Here is a 19,079-nt window from a genome sequence, read left to right as displayed (position 1 = left end):
CGTAACTGCAGTAGATGCTAGACCTGCTTATGTTTCTGCTGGATTTCAGTTTCATTTATTACTCAGATTTAGTTCACATTATATTTTTTGATCTAACAATCTTTCTAGACTTAAGTACGTTTAATATGTAATGGCTGAGAATGTAATTTATACAATTGATATCAAAGTACAGAAACTGTTGTTATAGCTGTAAGTGGCATTATTAACATTAACCTCATTGCAGAATGCTTATAACTTCAGATTCTCTTTTTTCTGCTATTTTGGTACGTTTGTGTCACATGGCTAGGTACAGAAAGCAGTGACATAATTTAATTATCAATAATTAATGTGAGAGAATGTACAACAGCAGAAAAGTATGTGTTGGCACTACGTTTCTTTGCTAACTCATCCATAATCCTAGAAGCTGTTAAGAGATGAAACCTTCTAGCCCTTAACAGTAAGAAGAAAATCATAAAAGATTTGTCATATCTTTTGGTTTCATATCTCATATAATGAATAAATGAATGTGGAAATGGTTAATGTCAGCATTAAACCATAGTTGAAAAATGGTTTTCCTTTTCATTTAGTGCATTCTTATACCAGCACATAGTTTCTGATATCCTCATGCCAGGCCAGAACCTGAATGGACTCAAAACTGTAGTGTAATGAGTCCACACTGGTGCTCACAGAGAGCAAATTACAGTCTTGACTGACCAAGTTAATAAAAGATGCGTGATTATGAAGTGAAATTCCCAAATGAAATGCCTGAGCCCATTCATCTGTCTTTTAGCCCTTGCTTACAGTGGTTCTTGAGGTAGTGGAAGCTCTCTGCACACCCAAACACTCTGCCCTGTCCAGTTCTGGAGCAGAGAAAGAAGGGTCTGCCTGTCCCATCAGTCTTGAGTTGCATTGCTGTAAGCTACTGCATGTTATGTATGAGCAAAGGACGTTATTGTCAGTGCTGCAGCTGTCTATAGCAACCCCTAAAGAAGCAGCAGTAGTGTGTGTAATATAACACAGAATGGAGGACGTGGCCAGCTGGAGAGGCCTGGGAAATCACAGAGATCTTCAGGACCTCAAAGTCAGAAGCACCAAGTGCATGGGAATGCATCCGTGTGGAACTCAGGGTTGTGACTTGGAGAAGAAAGAAGCCCTGCTGGAAACCTGAGCGTGCAAAATAAGATGTGCTTTAGGAAGAGATGGATTCAGATTTATGTTTTTACCAAGGGTTGTCAGTGTGCTGTTGGCCATGTGGAAGTATGCATCATGTGAGACTTCATTAGGAAGGATTTCCACTAAGTGTGCATCACGTGAGACTTCATTAGGAAGGATTTCCACTAAGTATGCTAGCATTGGTATGATGGAGTAGGGAGAGGAGTCTCAAATAGCAGTGTCTGCAGCTGGGTTACCCCTTAAAGAGCTGACCTTGTGCTTGCATGAGTGCACCACAGGGGTAGAGAGGGACCAGCCTGGAGCAGACTAGAACTGGGCCTGTGAAGGGCAGCCAAACAAGTGCTGAGAGGAGATACGATTGCTGTTTATTAATACGTGTGGATTATAAACACCAAGGAGACAAAATGTGGTTTGAGCAAGCAGCCAATATGGCACCAGCAAACAGACCTGAGCCGTGCTGTAAGTTGCGACTGGAAATTCTGTGTTATTTGAACAGTGAGATCGTGGAAAAATTTTCTATCAGAAAGCAATGGGGCAAAAGTACCCACAACACCTATGGGCATTGTAGTCTGTTTATGAGAAAGGCTGTTTCACATGCAAACTGTACCAGATACTTTGTGTTGTAGAAAGTCCAAATTGGTGGTAGTGTCACTGTGGAAGCAAACACAACAAACTGTTTGTTGTTGTTTTTTTTTTTAACCCTCTGTAACAGCTGAAGTAGAAGCATTTGATGAATGCAGTCATGCTGATTGGTGACTTCTAGATGTAATCTCCAAAGGACTTGTAGCATTAAAATCAAGGAGCTCTGTGTGCATATAACCATTTAAATCTTCAGAGCCTATAGCTGTTCTTTGAATTATGTTGTAGCCACATACTTCAAGGCTGTGTAACTTCTAATTTTCTTGTAGCTCTCAGTCTTACAAGTAAATTCTGCTCAAAGGATTCTTGTCTCTGTCTTATTTAGAGCTGGGGTTGCCAGTCCTGGAGCACCTATTGAAATACAGATTATTCTGTGGGAGCAGTTCTCCTTTATTTTCATGGGTTTTGTTTCCATTTTCTTTTAAAATATTTTGTGTATTTTAATTTTTTGAAGTTACAGCTGCAGATCTTGTGTTCCAGTACATTGCTGTCATGCTTTGTGTGTGAGATCATACTTTGCTGTAGGGTTTTTAATTTTTGTTTTTATTTATGTTGATTGTTGTCCCTGATTGCCACACCCTAGAAAATACTCACATGAGCAGGAGTAGCTCAGCTGAGAGAATCTCTACGTGCACCAGGCTCAAAAGTTTATTGAATAAGAAATTTGAAGCACCCAGAGAACTGTGGGATGTCCATGATAGGATCCACTTGATGATATTGCAGCTAGCTGTAGTGATTTGTAGAATGATTACAATATTAGAAGCTACAGCGGAGGTAGAAACCAACGTGTTTTGAAGACATGGAACAGTTCACTTTGAATACAGAGCTGTGTGGCATGCAGTGTCATGGCTGTTTGGAAGCAGAATTTGAGAACTCCCGGACATCACTTGCAAACTTCCTTCACACCCCTTTCTTTTAACTTTTCTTGAGTAGGTATATTCATGTCATTTGAGAGGCATTAAAATCTTAACGATCCTGTCAGTTTATTTTTGCTTTTATTTTTCTCAAGTTTTTGCAATGTTTTTGTCTTGGTACTTTTTCTTAATTCTTAGAGAAGTTTTGCTGGATAATCTCAATTGCACTAATTTATATGACTTCCAATTTCCCATCAGCAAGATCTTGGACAGTTGCACCATCATTAAACTAAGGACGCATGCTTTGTGTATAAATGGACTGATTTCAGTCTCTGTTGTCCAAGGGTTTTGTAATGGTTACTGAATGTTATCTATTCAGGTATAGAGAGGTTTAATAATGCAGTGGATGCCTGTACCACTGTGTGATTGCTCTGTTATTTCATTCAAAACTGAATGTCAGCTGCGTAAACAAAAAAATACTCATTGTTAAAATTGAGTGCCTGCTCTCATGTTTTGTTTTCAGGATGCGTGCACAGATGCATTTAGGGTTCACTATTGCAAAACATCTCCTGTGAAATGAGCTTTCCCTCTTAATAAGAGCACAAATACTGAGCTTTTCCTAAAGCTAATCTCATCATGCTAGAATAGACGTGTCAGAAAGGGAAAAAACAACGCATTTGAATAGACTGGAAGATACTTGGGCAAATGCTTTTAAAATAAAAGATCTAGATTTAATGCTTTTACAGTCTTTAGTGCTTGAAAGTTAGTTTACATGATTGAGATCCTGTGAAAAGAAAACATTAAGTATTTATTTCTCTCATTTTCCTTGCAGGTACTAAATGAAGCAGTGGGTGCACTGATGTATCACACTATCACTTTAACACGAGAAGACCTGGAGAAATTTAAAGCACTTCGAATAATTGTCCGAATCGGCAGTGGTTTTGATAATATTGACATCAAATCTGCTGGAGATTTAGGTATGACTATTAAAGGCTTTGTTTTACATCACATACTTGTCTTAGAAACTTGATAGCATCTGAATCTTTGCATTAGTGTTTCCTCTACAATTTATACTAACGTAGTATGTAAGCTGTATAATTTTCTCATCAGTGTTTAAAAATCATTATACAGATATTACCATTAGTTAATTAAGTGATAATATTAATGGCTTCGTGGCAGGATGATAGTCTGCCTGTTCAAGATTAATACAAGAAGTATGGCCATAATTTTTCCTCTCTTCTTTTTTACTTCAGTTGTGTATTTTAACTACTGTCTTCTGTAATCCAATCACAAAATATAATTCCATCAGCATGGAAAACTGCTGCTGTGTGAATAAAAAATGAGATCGTTATCAACTGTCTGGAACTTATTTATGATGCATGAGATTTAGTGCTAAAGCACTCCATAATATAGATTTTTATAGAGGAATCAGCTGTTGCTGCTTCAGAATAAATTTAGGTACTGCAACTATGAAGACTGTGCTTAGTGCTTCACTGTAAAAAAGCAATAGTTTGATTTGTCCTTCACTTCCTTTAGGATAACCCTATTATCTGTAATCTACGGGTAAAACTATAACTGGAAATAAATGTCTGTGTATTCTTTGTTTTGCTAAGTAGATTGAAAATATGAAATAACATAGAATGGTTTGCATTTGAAGGCACCTTAAAGCCCACCCTGTCCCAGATGCCTGCCATGGGCTGGGTGCCCTCCACCAGCTCAGGGTGCCCAGGGCTCTTCCAACCTGGTATCGGGCACTTCCAGGGATGGGGCACCCACAGCTGTCTGGACAGCAGTGCCAGGGCCTTGTTTCTTCCTTATATCTAATCAAACATGTTTAAATAATAAAGTTTCCCATTATGCTCTGGAAAGATCTCAGAATTGCTTACTTCCATACGATAGTGCTTAGTCTTAGTAATAGCCCCACTGTTGTAGTGAGGAGCTGTAATATGGGTCTGTTTATCAGTAAATGAAAGTAAAATAATCATTTGTTTCTAATGGCTGTGTAGTTTGCACAGCAGGATAAGAACTTTTTGTGAGTTTCTCTAACGAGCAGATCAGGCATCTAAGGCTGTGTTCCTACTTATTCTTAGTGGTGCCAAAGTTGGGTGCATAAGCTGAGCCCTAGAAATCAGACATGCACATAGAGATTGCCCTGGGGTAAAATTCTGGATTCAAAGCCCAAGTTTGGGTCTGGATCAAAGGTCTCAGACCTGTCTTGAGTCTGATTTGTGTGGAGAATCCCTGATGAGTGGACTATGTGCTGATTTGTGGGCAGATCTTTGCTGGATGGTAAGCAAAGCTTGTAATTTAAATGCATTCGCATCTCTCTTCAAGCCACAGTATAGCAGACTTGGGGAATTCTCATTCATATGAAATGTTAATAATTCAGTTCTTAGGCTGTGATTAGACTGAGTTATGCAGTTAAGATCCATCTCATTTGTGCATTCCAGTATTTACAAAATACAGTTGTTGTTTGTTTCTAATGCCAGTAAATGCTGGAAGCTTGCAATGTGAAATCTCTCCTAGTAACTAGGGCAAAATGAGTGGAGTTGGTTATCTAACTCACTGCTCCTGGGAGAAATCTCTTTTCATTTGTTGAATATGCATCTATATGCATCTCAAGGAAGTAACATGAGTTATTGCTCTTTGTAAAAGGCTTTTATTCAGTCTTGAAGTACAGTACAGAGTTGGACTCTAAGGTCTGACATTTCTCCTGAAATTTCATTGCAACTTTTGGAGTAATTTTCAGGGAGCACACTGGTGAGATTGTTACCAGCTTTTCCCTCTCAGTGTTGTTTTCATGTTATCACTTCTTGAAATGCATGCAAACAGATGTTCTTTGGATGATGTCTTTATGATCTAGTCTGTTTTTCTCCAGATTGTTAGTTGTTGACTAGAAAATATGTGCAAGTTGTAAATGTAACTACATGCAAGTGAAATGTGAATCAAGGGTAACACCTGTTGTCTACTGAGTTTTTCAGTCTTAAACTAAACCATGTACTTATTGAAAGCAAAGCAGGAGGGAAAAGGACATAGAAGGAGTAGATAAGAGAAGAGTGCATTATCTTTTCTGATGTGCAGTATCTCTTTTCTTCAGAGCATTTATTTACCCTGCTATCTGTATGGTTTACCATTGCCTTTTTAAAACCAGTTGTTTTTAAAGAAAGGGGAAATGGGGGGAAAAAAAGAGTTCTTGCTATGTAGGAATTATCATACTCTTCCCTAAGGAAACTTACTAGGGAGGAAAGTGTAAGGCAAGCTTAATTTCTTACATTTCTTCCCACGTGTGCAATATAACTTAAGTCATTTTAAGGCATTTTCTTTTATTATTGATGCCAGCCATTAGGAGACATGCTTGTTAAATTCATTTTGCCATCTAAAGCCTGTATTTTTTGGTCCATGAAAGACCTTTTTGTAAACAAATGCAGCTGTTTAATATGATGCACTTAAAGGGGTTTTGTATTTTAATCTTCCACTTTTTCCCTCATTCATGCTCTTTCTTTCATTTTTAAAATATAATGAGTTTCATATTGCCATTGATGTTAGCAGGATGCCAGCATTAATAGTGATGCTGTTTTGAGTCCATAGAGCAGTGACTCAGCACACACTACAGCAGAGGAAAGAAAAATAGTTCTGAGCTTACGTTGGCTGTAGAAAGTACTGGGCAGTAGAATGAAGGCATTTGAATGGAAAACATAGATAAACATGCAAGCTTATATATAAGGTATAAGCTTATTTTTTGTCAGATTATTGTCTTACTGAAGAGAACACTGGGTTTTCTTTCTTGCTTCACAGGATATACTGGTATTAGCTGAAGACTCATTGAATATTTATTTATGTAAAACCCAAACAACTTGACAGGGAAAACAGTATTAAGGTTATTTTTATTAGTATACAAACCACTTTTTTCTCCACCATGAAATTATACTGTATACTGGTTTTGGTCTCTGTCAGCAGAATGAAGAGAGGAGCATTAGTGGGAGCTGATGATTAGAGAATGAACATGCAGTGAATAGAAAGAATGAAAACAGGTCAAAAACACTGTGAACTTTTTCAAGTAAACATTTTGCTTCACTGCTGTACATTCAGTACTGGCTGTTAAAAGCTAATTAAAGTAACAATTATTTTTTTTTTAAAGTAAAATTGGAATATCTTGAGTCAGTTCTCCTTCCACAACAGTCTGTGGAAATCTGTAGTAGTCTTTCAGCTTCTTGATGTTACAGCTTTTTTAGCTATTAATTTTAAAACACATTTTCCTAATAGCTGAAGTTTCGTGTTACCTTTACGTTCAATGCAGGATCAGATTTTGTATTTCAATATTGAAAATTAAATTAGTTTTCTTTTAATATAATGGACCAAGAAAGGACAGGGATTCTGTGTGTAGCAACTCTCCCAACTCCTATGCAGTGTGAAGCAGATTGTTCCTCCCTGTGTTACTACAACCTATGTATGTCTTAGAAATAGTACTTCTCTCATCAAGGTTTGTAAGAGTGGCTTTCGTTATGATTTTTTTTTTTTGTAACATAGACAGCTTTTGGGGGTATCTGCTCAGTAATAGCAAGTTAACTCACACAGCGAAGTGCGAACAGTGATCTTTAACCTCACTGACTTTATGGTGAGAGAAAAGCATGTATTTCTTCCTGCTATTTGAAGCACGGAGCTCACTGTGCACATAAAACACTTCCTAACATACTGATTTGGTTACTAAGCTACCTGACATCTATATACTTTTGTGGGTTTGGTTGTCCATTTGCTGTTTGCCTTAATGTGGAGAAACAGTAAATAGTAAAAGAAAAAAATCAGAAAAGGAAGTTTGCTCGTATGTGGTATTAGTGCAAAATAGTAACTGAAATAGCTGTAAATGTAAACATCATACTCAGGGATTGCTGTTAAATAGGAAGAAAGAAATGTTTGGCAACCTGTTACGCTTTCCACCCGTTCTTTGCAGGGATTGCAGTGTGTAATGTGCCAGCTGCCTCTGTAGAAGAAACAGCGGATTCTACCATGTGCCACATTCTGAACTTGTACAGACGAACCACCTGGCTTCACCAGGCTTTGCGGGAAGGCACGAGAGTACAAAGTGTCGAACAGATTCGGGAAGTGGCTTCTGGAGCTGCCAGGATCAGAGGGGAGACCTTGGGCATTATTGGATTAGGTACGTTTGGTGGAGATGTAGTTTAATACTCCTTTTCTTCCAAAGGAATCAAATTTTCCTTTCCAAAGATTTGAGCTATAGGGACAGAGTACTTCACTCTTTTTTGTGCCAACATTCTGTGAAACACCACTTCATTCCTGGTGTTTATGTATCTCAGATATTTTCCCCATAAACATCACCGTTTCGCTCAGACTAGTTTTGCAGTTGATATTCTCTGAGTTGAATTTCTGTACATCTTTCTGCTATTGTAATGCCCATTGCCAGGCACATTGCTTTCAAGGGGAAGAGGCATCATTGTTTCCTTTTTCCAGGATGAGGATTCTGCTACTTGTGCTCAATATCGTGTGTATTTGTTGTGCACTGTCACATCTAGGTCTGTTTGTGCTTTTCTCTGTTTTTTGTATTTAATATGTCTGAGAGGTCTTTGCTGCAGTAACAAGCTGCAGTGCAGTTACTTCTTGCATTTGGTCAGGCTATGTGTGAATTTGTATTTCAGATCAAATGAGAAGAAAAAATATATGCAAGAAAGTTTTAAATGTTTCCAGACCTAATAAAATCACCTAGTTAGATTTAGGGGTATTCAGAGAGGTATTTCAGCATCTAACAGAGGGACAGGCTTGCTTGAGATGAATTAATTACTGTCTGTTATAGAAACAGAAATGTCGGTTTCTATATAAAAATTACTGAGTTTCATACCTGTCTTATCAAAGATCTCTCAGACTGAATGTAATTGCTATTGCATTCATCCACAGGAATTAATGATAGGATTTTGACAACAGGACATTATATTTAAATGCCTGTTCCAGTTACACATTGCTGTGAAATATCACAGGCCATGAACTCTTTCTGGAATTTGGAAGTAACTTGGTGTTATGCAGTATTCATTCGAATGAGTATGCAAGGCAGTAGATGCATCTTAATAGTTAAAGAACTTCCTTTAGAATACAACCTTTAAGATGTTGCTCATGGAGTTTCTTTCTCATATCTGTATCCATGGGTTAATGCTCCTCATTTAAACACAATGATTGTTGTACTCATGGTCGCAGCACCTCTACAGAAGTAGCAGACAAATCACTTGTAGTGTTTTAAAAAAGGAACTGCACATTGCATTTTTGAAACTTAATTCTTCGCTTACATTCTATGTGCTTATTTGCTGGAGACATCTGTCCTGCTGGCATTGTGTCTATTGTATTGCACTGTAATTCCAGGCTGAGATAAGCAAAAAGTCTTGATGTATTAGTGACAATGAATTTTCATTGTGCTGTTTTTGTTGCAAATGACTTGAAAGAGCAGAGAGACAACTGGATAATCAGATTGCCAGTATCTGTGTAATGCTATATGAAGTACTGGGATTTGTTTGTGGTGGTGATTGTTTGTTTTAAATAAGCCTTTTGTGTGTGTGGTATACTAAAAGGCTAGTAACATCTGATTGTAAAGGTGCACATCTGTTACAGTTATTAACCAGTAGTTTTCTGTAGCCTTTAATTGTTTCTATTTCTTTTCCCACAACAGAATATTCACAGTTTCAAGGAAAATGCTTTATAGTTAGATTCAAATACGCCCATGTTGGTTTAGTGCATGTAAGTAAAGAAGCACAGCGTTGTGATTCTGGCCTGTTCAAATAAACTCTTAAATAGCTGTGTACTTATGAGGAATAAGAATGCACAGTCTTAAAAGATGTGGGAATAAAGGTAGACTAGATTTAGTATTTGTGCACTTCAGATACCTACCATTCCAGATATCTGTCCCTAGTTTTAACGTAAAATGTGCATTTATAACCATGTACAACAGACTGTACCCTTAAGATGTGTTTTTCTTCTAGTGGCCTCTTCCCACATCTGTAGTGTTGCTTCAGTTTATTTACCTGTTAGAATGTCTCCACATCAGAAGTGCTGTCAGGCTAACAGAGGGTGAAGTGAGTGTAGCACCTACAAACCTGTTCTCCTGTTACTAAGTCCTGCTTCTTTCCTCTGGAGCTGTGTAGTGTTACTGTTTTTGTGATTGTTAACATGTTTCTGGGATCGTCTCTTATATCATCCCTTATAACCATCCCTTCGGGCTGTGTTTCTCTGTTCTCGTCTTAGGCTTGTACTATCTTCAGCAGTGGGTTGGTTAAATTACATCAATTTATGCTGCAGCAACAAAGTCCAGTTTGTCACATCTGTTACTGGGCTTTTTCTTTTGTGCTAGAAAGAAGTACTCGAGGTGTGGTGTAGCACTGGTGAGGCCGCACCTCGAGTCCTGTGTCCAGTTTTGGGCCCCTCACTGCAAGAAAGATATTGAGGCCCTGGAACGTGTTCAGAGGAGGGCAACAAAGCTGGTGAGGGGTCTGGAACACAGGCCATATGAGGAGAGGCTGAAGGAGCTGGGAATGTTCAGCCTGGAGAAGAGGAGGCTCAGGGGAGACCTCATTGCTCTCTATAACTTCCTGAAGGGAGGTTGTAGTGAGCTGGGGGTCGGCTTTTTCTCTTGTGTCATTAGTGATAGGACCAGAGGGAATGGTTTCAAGCTACGGCAGGGGAGATTCAGGCTGGACATGAGGAAGTATTACTTTTCAGAAAGGGTGGTCAGGCACTGGAATGGACTGCCCAGGGAGGTGGTGGAGTCACTGACCCTGGGGGTGTTCAAGGAAAGACTGGATGTTGTGTTGAGGGACATGGTTTAGTGGGAGCTGTTGGGAATAGGTGAACGGTTGGACTGGATGAGCTTTTAGGTCTTTTCCAACCTTGGTGATCCTATGATTCTATGATTCTAAGAAACATTTTAGTTCTTGCCTGTCTCTCTGCTAGAGAATGACTATGTCATTCACCCAGAGATCCAGCTACTCACTTCCTTATCCACTAGCCCAGCCAAGTTTCATGACTCACTTGTCTTTTTCCCTCACCCACTCTCTTTTTCTTTGCCTCCTCTTATGCATATTCCTGCTTTGACACTTTGTCTATCCTGCATAATCCTATTTCTTGGTGCTCCTCCTTTAAAGTTTTTACCCCATCTCTCATCCTTTGCTTGCACTGAAGATAAGCAAAGGCTCAATAGCGTTAATGCCTTCTTCATGTGTTTGATGGGTACCATCCATCATTGTTTCCCTGTCTGGTCAGTCTCTGCGTTCCTTAGGCAGAGCTTGTGTTTCTTTCTGTCTTTTTGAAGTGCGCGATTCTGTGTGCCTTTCATAAATAACAATGTCACATCATTAGGCAGCTGTCTTTGGCACTTTTAGTCTTTATTACTACCCAGTGTCCCATATTTCAAGTGATGCGTCACAAGATTTACAAGCTTGGATAGTAAGCCCAGTGCAGGAAGTAAAAAAAAAAAAAAAAAAAAAAAAAAACACACAAAAAAAACAAAACTCCACAGCATTTTTGTCTTTTATCAAGGCAGTTTCTTTTTTGTTTGTTTGTTTGTTTTGAAAGAGTATTTGTGAGCAGCAGCATGTAAGTAGTTGGATGAGTAGTTAACTGGAGCTGGTTCTGCTGTAATGATGATTTTGCAGCAAGAGAAGGCTGTGAAATCTCACTCCCTTTCCCTTCCTTTCCAGTTGCAGTTGCTGGTGACTAATAGCTAACGCATTTCCTCACTCAGGAAAGGTGAAATTCCTCCAGATGCATTTGTCAGTGCTTCGTAATCCATGTCATCACTCAGTTTGTCTTTCCTTGTCTGCTCTGTTCTCCCACTGGTGTCACAAGCCTGACCAGATGTTAGCCATGGCACTGCTCAGTGCGTCAGTCTGTGAGGTCTGAGAGCTGGCTGGTATTGCCACATGGGATGCGTTGCCCCCTTAGCAATCCTGCTAGGTCACCTGGTGTGCTCACCATGAAATAGAACAAAAAGGCCTGGTCCCGGAGGCAAGTTGTGGATCAGAGTTCGAGGAGAGAATAGGAATTACCCACCTTCCTCATTATTACTGCAAAGTGATGCAAGCACTTCTTCTTTCCATGGAGGTCTACAAGCAGGTTGTCATGATTTCCATAATACGGAGGACACTGAAGCCAACTTTGTAACACCAGTGTAGGTGCACACTCACTGCCCAGGGGTTGGATGGGGGTCAGTGACAACTGCAGCTCTGAGATTGCTGTGCTCAAATCAGGTCACTGGCACTAAGAGACTCTGTAAGCAGAGCAGCACTGCGGGGAAGGAAGGAGGTGTGTCCAGCAGGAGACCCGGCAGTTTTGGTGTGTCTGTGCACTGCTTGTAGTTGGGCTGAAATGATGCCTGGACTTTGCTAGAGCTTTATATAAATCTCTTAATTTCTAAAGTAGGCTCTTGTTGCTTTTTGATTTCTTGCAATGCAGTGCATTTTATGCATTCTTTCTGTATCACAGATCTGGAAGTTCATTTCGTATTTTGAACATCAGAGTTTATAGCAGTTGTATTTGCTTTTAAGGTAGCATTTCCCTGATGGTGGGATGCTTTGGGCACTATTATGTTGTTCTGTATTTGCTGAAGAAGATTTTCGGCCACTCCTTGAGCCCAGGAATTACCCACATTCCCCATTATTGCTGCAAAGAGATGCTAAGTACAAGCACTTCTTTTTTCCATGGAAGTCTACAGGTATTACAGTACAAGAGTTCCAGGAGAGGAGGAAAACTGTCAGATCTGTAATTGTCCGTAATTTTGAAAGGAGTTGGCAAATTACAAGCACCCACCTATGTATTTCTGTAAGGACTAGACTGAGTATGAATTCTCAGTTAAGGGGGAGTTCTGTCCCATTTAATAAAAACTGTAGTAAGACAATACTGGCCAGAAGTACACACGTGTGAATTCCAAATGTGCAGAAGGAAACTGCACGTCTCAGGTTTGTTGTGTAGGGTGTGTTGTGGTGTGTTGGCCTGGCTGTGATGAATGGAAAGCACAGCTTTCAGAGGAGAAGCTGTAGTAAGAGATTCCTCTGCCATGAATCCCCTCGGGTATTTTGCTGCGAGGAGTGTAAAGAAGAGCAGATGACAGAGTGTCACATGTGGAGATGAATGGAGTTAGAGTAAAAGTGATACACTAGCTTTAAAAAAAAATAAAATGTTTACAGTTGTGTGACTGATTTCTTTATCTCTGAACGTGCCAAAATTTGAAAAATAATAGTATGTGTGCTGAAAATGGTTTAATTCATATTTATAAGAAAAGGCTTGAAAGGTAAACAATTGCAACGTACACAAGTACTGAAATAAAAGATTGTGAGTATTTTAAGTTGGTGTCTCCAAAGAGAAGCTGACAGCCCCCATCAGACTGACAGGCTGCTTAATATTCTGAGCATATCTGGCACTAAGCACTGCAGAATAACTGTGCTGAGGTTAAATGATCAACACACAACCTCTCTTCCTGAGTTGTTTTAACTTTATTGAAAGAGAATCTGAAAAGCAGAGGGAAATCTCTTTGGGCATAATTGGAAAGATAAAGGATTTCCCTGTGCTAATTTGACTCTTCTTCTGAGTTTGCTCAGGTGTTACAAAAGAAAACTTGTAGACTTTGTTTTTAAATGAGACGTGAGTATTATGGTGTGTCTAGTGAGTGACACTCTTGCAATGTCTTTATCTAATGTTTGTATAAAATGATGTGAGTATCTAGTATGTATTCTTCTAACCAGAAAAGAGTTTTGGTTCTCATTCTGAAAAATCTTACTTGCTTGGTGTACTTTGCTCCTTTTCTCTGTGTTTCAGTGGTAGTGTTTCAAAGGAAAATGCACTCCTACTGAGGTATGCAGCATGGAGTCATGCCCAAAAAGGCAATTTCAAACACAGCTCTGAAATAGTATGATAGTAAGGAAAGATAAACAGGGAAAAGTTAAGGATGGTGTAAATAGTGACTGGTACTGTGCTCATCTTAACTAGGTGCTGTATAATGGAGTGCATTCACTTATGATTTAGGTAAATTGATTGAAAAATGGCTGGGTTTTTCCAGGCATTTTAATGCTGAAAGGATGTTACTGAAAGTGAGAGAAAATGCTGGCATAGAAAGGAGATTCCATGTGCTGAGAATGGTTCAGCTTCAGATTAGACAAATTATCTTTCATTGCATCCATTTTTGAGGATTAATTTTGCAGCTTTTTATAAAAGGCAGCTGGGCCAACGTGGGTAAGAATAAGTGCTTGTCAGGCTGTGTTCACAAGCAGTGGTGTTTTACCACAAACAGGCTCAGCAGGCAAGCCCTTGTATGACAGATTATGGCAGATTACGTGGCATTTTCTGTCACTCCATGTCTCTGTCTGCAAAAGGTGCAAACCTGCTTTCTTTCAAGCAAGGCTATGTGAAACAACCCAGACATGATGTTACTCATCTAAACGAGGATTGCAAGTGGGAGGGGTGACTCTTCCTTTTTATCCTCTTCCTCTTGCTGTACAAAACGATAGCATCTGATACGAGTGCTGGCAGTGGAATGGAGGAGGTTACCTTACGCCAGCAGCTTCACATCTGTTCTCATCACATTTGTCTTGTTGCAGGGCGTGTTGGGCAAGCAGTAGCACTACGTGCCAAAGCCTTTGGCTTCAGTGTGATTTTTTATGACCCATACCTCTCAGATGGCATGGAGCGTGCTCTGGGACTGCAGCGGGTGAGCACTTTGCAGGACCTGCTGTTCCACAGTGACTGTGTTACCCTGCACTGCAACTTGAATGAACACAATCATCATCTTATTAATGACTTCACCATAAAGCAGGTAATCATCTCTGTGAGTGCCCTCTGCACAGGGGCTGTTGACTTACTCTGTTGTATATCTGTGTTATATAAAGGTGCAGATTCTCATTCGAAAGGAATTTTTCACTTTTGCTGCTTTGAAATGAAATAGGTTTATAACTAATAGGAAAGTAGCTGATGCCTTATGTATCATTGCTTTTCTTGTCAGTTTTCTTCAGTAACACTGCACTTGTGGAAATAATGTGCTCTTCTCCATGTTGCTCAGATCTGATTAAGTTGTGCTTACGCACTTTTTCTGTGTCTTCTGGTAGCTGCCTCCTGTACCTACTTGCAGGTAGCAGTTCTGCCTTTCCTTCTTGTCCCTCGGGTTCTGATCTTCAGCATCACCGAGGGATTGTGACTAAATGCCGCCCCCCAGTGCTCAGCACTGAGGCTTGCAGGGTGCTTCTCAGGTGGATCACGTTGCCAGCATTGCATTCTTTGGGAAAATCACGTTTGAATAAAACAAACCTCTCCCTGAAGTTTTAGATAATATGAAAATCACTTTGGAATCTAGGCGTGTAATAATTAATTCAGTAGTAAGCTTTTTTATTAAACGTCTGGATTCTAACTCAGGCCTCAGTGTAGGTAACAGCAGGAAATAAAACACTGAGATTTGAGAATGTAGAAAGCATACAGGAAGACATTCTAACAATGTTGTAATTGATTCTATATACTTATGTTTATTATACATGCATATATCTACGTATTGGTTACAGTGACAGTAGCACTCTTGCAGAAAAATTCCTGCTTGTTTTCTGAGAAATACTTTGTACCTGTTGCTCTTGAACTTCGGGCAAACCAAAACAATTACTCAACATGTTACACGTACATCTGATGATATAATGTACATCTTGATTTGAGAGTTGTGAGATTTTTGCAGACCAACCCAGTGTAAAACCCGGGATTGGGGTTTAAAACTTTAAAAATTAATGAATTTCAGATTGCTAAGAGAACTGAGTTCACCCTGTTCTGGCCATTCTCTTTTGTTCTGTGCGCAGACACAACATTTTTATGTGGATAGATGTCCAGACATCTGAACCCAAACGAAACCACGTTGAGTTCACTGGGGCTATGTAGAGACTTAGCAGTGGTCACTCATACAGTGGCCTCTGAAGCTTTGACCATTCTAACAATCTAGGAGATTTTAAGCAGAAGTGGATAAATGGGATGAGCTCTGGAGAGTGCCTTAATGAGAGAAGCAAATGAAAGAGTGAGTGATGCCATGTGGAATTAAATGCATGTAATAAAACCAGAACTGGAAAGGATATTGTAGGTACTTATCTTGATATATTTATTTAGGAACAAAGTGAAAGCATTACAAGTGTTATAAGGCAATTTTTGCTTTGGGTAAAAATTTGGATGAGGTAGTCATTAACAGCTGATGTGAATGTCACCCATATTTGAAAACTGGAAAACCTTAATATATCCAGTCATTACTTCGGTAGACCTCAGATCTTCTGAATTTCAAGTGGCAAGAACAGAACAGCATTTTCAGTCTGCCAGTTGCTAGAGTTGCCCTAAAAAATTTCTAGAGCCCATTGCGTGCCTTTTTTTTTTTTTGTCCAATATTGCACATTCATGTAATAACCAGTTTTTAAACAGTGTGGAGAAGTATGGTGAATCTTCGTGAAGTCCCACCCTGAATCTTGTTTAGAATCTGAAATTACATAATCCTAAAATGTCTTTGAATATTTGGTGTCACTTCTCTTTCAGAGGCTTTTCCTTTTAATTGGTCAGCATTCTGCCTAGCCATCTCACTTGGCCTTCTAGTCCTAAATTAGCTCAGAGAAGTGTTTCATGCTTGTGTTTTTGGACCCATGGTAATCTCTTAGGAGAAACTGAGGTCATCTTCAGTTGTAGAGGTGTGAGAAGGTGTTTCTGCAATTGTATGAATACACTTATAAAGCAGCTGTGCAGGTTTAATGTGGGTGAATACTAACAGCTGTCAGCAGTTCTTGCTGTGGCTCTCTTTCAAGCTTCCACCCATTGCATGGGGTCATCTCCAGCTGCATCCACCCGTGTAGTTTATCATGAGTCGCAGAACTGTTCTCCATTGGAATGCATTTATGTGTCCATGTTCTGTTTGATTGGGGCTTGTCTTAGTGCTAGCTTGAAAGTTCTGCAAATAATCCTGAAGCTAAAAGAAATAAGGAAGTTTATTATGAACAGACAGAAGATTTTGGTAAGGTTTGCTGAAAGTTTTCAAGATACATCCTTGGAAGAAAAATGCACTAGGCTATACTTAAACATCAAGTTGTCTCTTACATTTGCAAGAACGCAGAAATAGCAAGTCTAAAGGCCCTCGTAAGCCCATATGACATGGTTGTGATTGCTGCTTGGGTGAGCCCTACTGTTTAATTTGCTTCTATTGCATAGTGGAGATGCAGCAAATGAAAGTATCCCTTAATTCCACAGTAAATGGACTTCAGTTTTGCTATATGGTCCAATAAATGTAAGCCCTTCAAATGGCCTGAGGCAGGAACAATTCAAGCTAGTGAGTTGGCCAGAAAAATGTTTTCTTTCTTTCTGCTTTACTGCAAGCATGTACATGTAAATTGTTGAATATATCCAGTGATCTCTTGTAAAACAAACAAAAAAACCCAACATAATAATAGTAATTATTATTGTAGCTGACTTTCATCCAAACCTCCTTGTTGTTTGTGCATTTGGTGCTTTGAATCACTTTCTGAGGATGGATCCATTTATGTAAGCATTAGTTTGTTGTGTAGGCTTCAAGTAGGTGATGTGGTGTCAAAATGTTGGGTTTTTCTTCTTATGGGGAGAGATGGAGCCAGTTCAAAACGGGTTTTTTATCACTGATCTTCACCATGGTTCCTACTCTTCACATGTTTCATGCTTTGAAACGCTTCTGAGATCAGAAGCTATGTTGGAGATGACTGATAAAAGATGAAGTATTAGGGTGGCTGGAAGCAGGATGTAAGTTTTTTTCTTTTCTGTACCATCTCTCTTATTTAAACTTCCACTTTGTTTTCATGTTGTGGATACTGTGGTGTAAACACTTGTAGTTCTCCCCCCATAGTGTCATCTGCAATGCTAATCTGCACAATGCACGGCACAGCTTCTCTCCTAAGCATGCAGCATTCTCAACCAAATTCATTTTCATGCCTTTTAATTGAATAATATAAGAATTCTTTAGACTTTGTTTGAAAAAACGAGGAGGAGAAAGCTGAAGTAACAACAATAAATAAAACATAGGTCTACTGTGTTTTGGCAACTAAAGGGAAATGTGTTTGAAAATCCAAAAGCATTGATTTCTTTTCTGAAAAATTCATGCAGGCTTTTATTTGTGTGAAAGTTTAAAACCACAAAATATGAATTTGTTTAAGAATGTTCTGTAGTTTCTGTCTCATGCAATTTCACAGTGAAATAAAAAGGCATAAAATGATCTGTCAGTTTCATATGCACAGTTATATCTTTTGATCATGTTACTGCACAATATGTGAAACAACGCTTCTGTGAAAAGACACTACTTAAAAGAAACAAGATTATTAAATGCTGTGAAATAGCATTTTATGTTAGAAGCATCGCATTTTGTGGTACTTTCCAGTGGAAAGGGAAGACAAATGTTACAGGTTAAATCAGCTGAATAGCCTTTGTTGTAATGGATGCTTCTTTTGAGTAAAAAATAATGCCACAACGATTTTATTTCATTTATTTTTATTTCATCATTCTTGTTTTTAACTTTCCCTAGATGAGACAAGGGGCTTTCCTGGTCAACACAGCTCGAGGTGGGTTAGTAGACGAAAAAGCACTTGCACAGGCCCTGAAGGAAGGAAGGATACGAGGGGCAGCCTTAGATGTACATGAGTCAGAACCATTCAGGTGCTTTTCCTTTTCTTTTCTTTTTATTTTGTTCACTTTCTTATTTTTAAGTCGTAGTGCATGATACAATCAACAGCAATAAGTAAATGAGTTTTCCCTTCATTTGGTAGCTAAATACTCCTTAGTAAAGCAACATGAATCTGTGCAGCACTGGACTAATGCAAAAGTAGATGGAGCTTGTGTATGTGGTCGGAAGCGGGGGAAAAAAATGTCATCCAAGACTTTAATGCCTTTAGAAGAAGGAATTAAAAATCTAATGTGTTTATTCAGTACAAATATCAGACTAGACTGAAGTTCTAGTGCTGGGCATGGCTTTGTGTCATGGCTTTGAGAGGAGTTTTCCTTCGTCACTGACTAAAAGCTGGAGGCAACTGACGTGGTCTGAACAAGCTTTCAGAAGGCAAAGGATTGAGCTTTGGTGTGAGAAACAACTGCTTTGACACTGCTCTGATAGAAAAGGCAGACTTTCTGTCCAGATTCCCTCACAAGAAAGCCACAAACATGCCAGGTCACTAAAAATGAAAGATAAGGAAACTGCCTAAAGTTCAGATTTGAATTTCTTTTACCATTTCTCTTCAGCAGGAGAGAAGTAACTCTACTGCCATGAGCAGAGCTCTAGCATTAGCCTTACTTTTCTGAATGCCACCGAGCATCTCCAGTGGTTTATGCCAAGATGTGCCACTCCCCAAGGTGGCATTGGTGTTGTGGTACCAGCACTGCTAATGAGAAACAAGCCCTGTTGTCCTGGAGTCTTGAGCCTGACTTCTGAATTAT

At 39.2% G+C, this 19,079-nt stretch overlaps 1 protein-coding gene across 3 annotated transcripts in view; it reads left to right on the top strand.

Moving 5' to 3' along the window:
* The window catches only part of CTBP1 (C-terminal binding protein 1), a 166,282-nt gene that overhangs the window by 137,660 nt on the left and 9,543 nt on the right, over window positions 1-19,079 (top strand). For all 3 annotated transcript variants that reach the window (XM_042812076.1, XM_042812075.1, XM_042812077.1), the window contains exons 3-6: window positions 3,478-3,622; window positions 7,594-7,800; window positions 14,228-14,442; window positions 18,175-18,305. In XM_042812076.1, the coding sequence (XP_042668010.1) occupies window positions 3,478-3,622; window positions 7,594-7,800; window positions 14,228-14,442; window positions 18,175-18,305 (698 nt within the window). The remainder of the gene's footprint in view (window positions 1-3,477; window positions 3,623-7,593; window positions 7,801-14,227; window positions 14,443-18,174; window positions 18,306-19,079) is intronic.

The sequence above is a fragment of the Centrocercus urophasianus genome, unplaced genomic scaffold (assembly GCF_019232065.1).
Source record: "Centrocercus urophasianus isolate 14NV4802_14NV808 unplaced genomic scaffold, USGS_Curo_1.0 seq_13, whole genome shotgun sequence".
NCBI lineage: Eukaryota > Metazoa > Chordata > Aves > Galliformes > Phasianidae > Centrocercus > Centrocercus urophasianus.
Note: the sequence above shows the minus strand (reverse complement) of the source record. Positions and strands in the feature narration are given on the sequence as shown.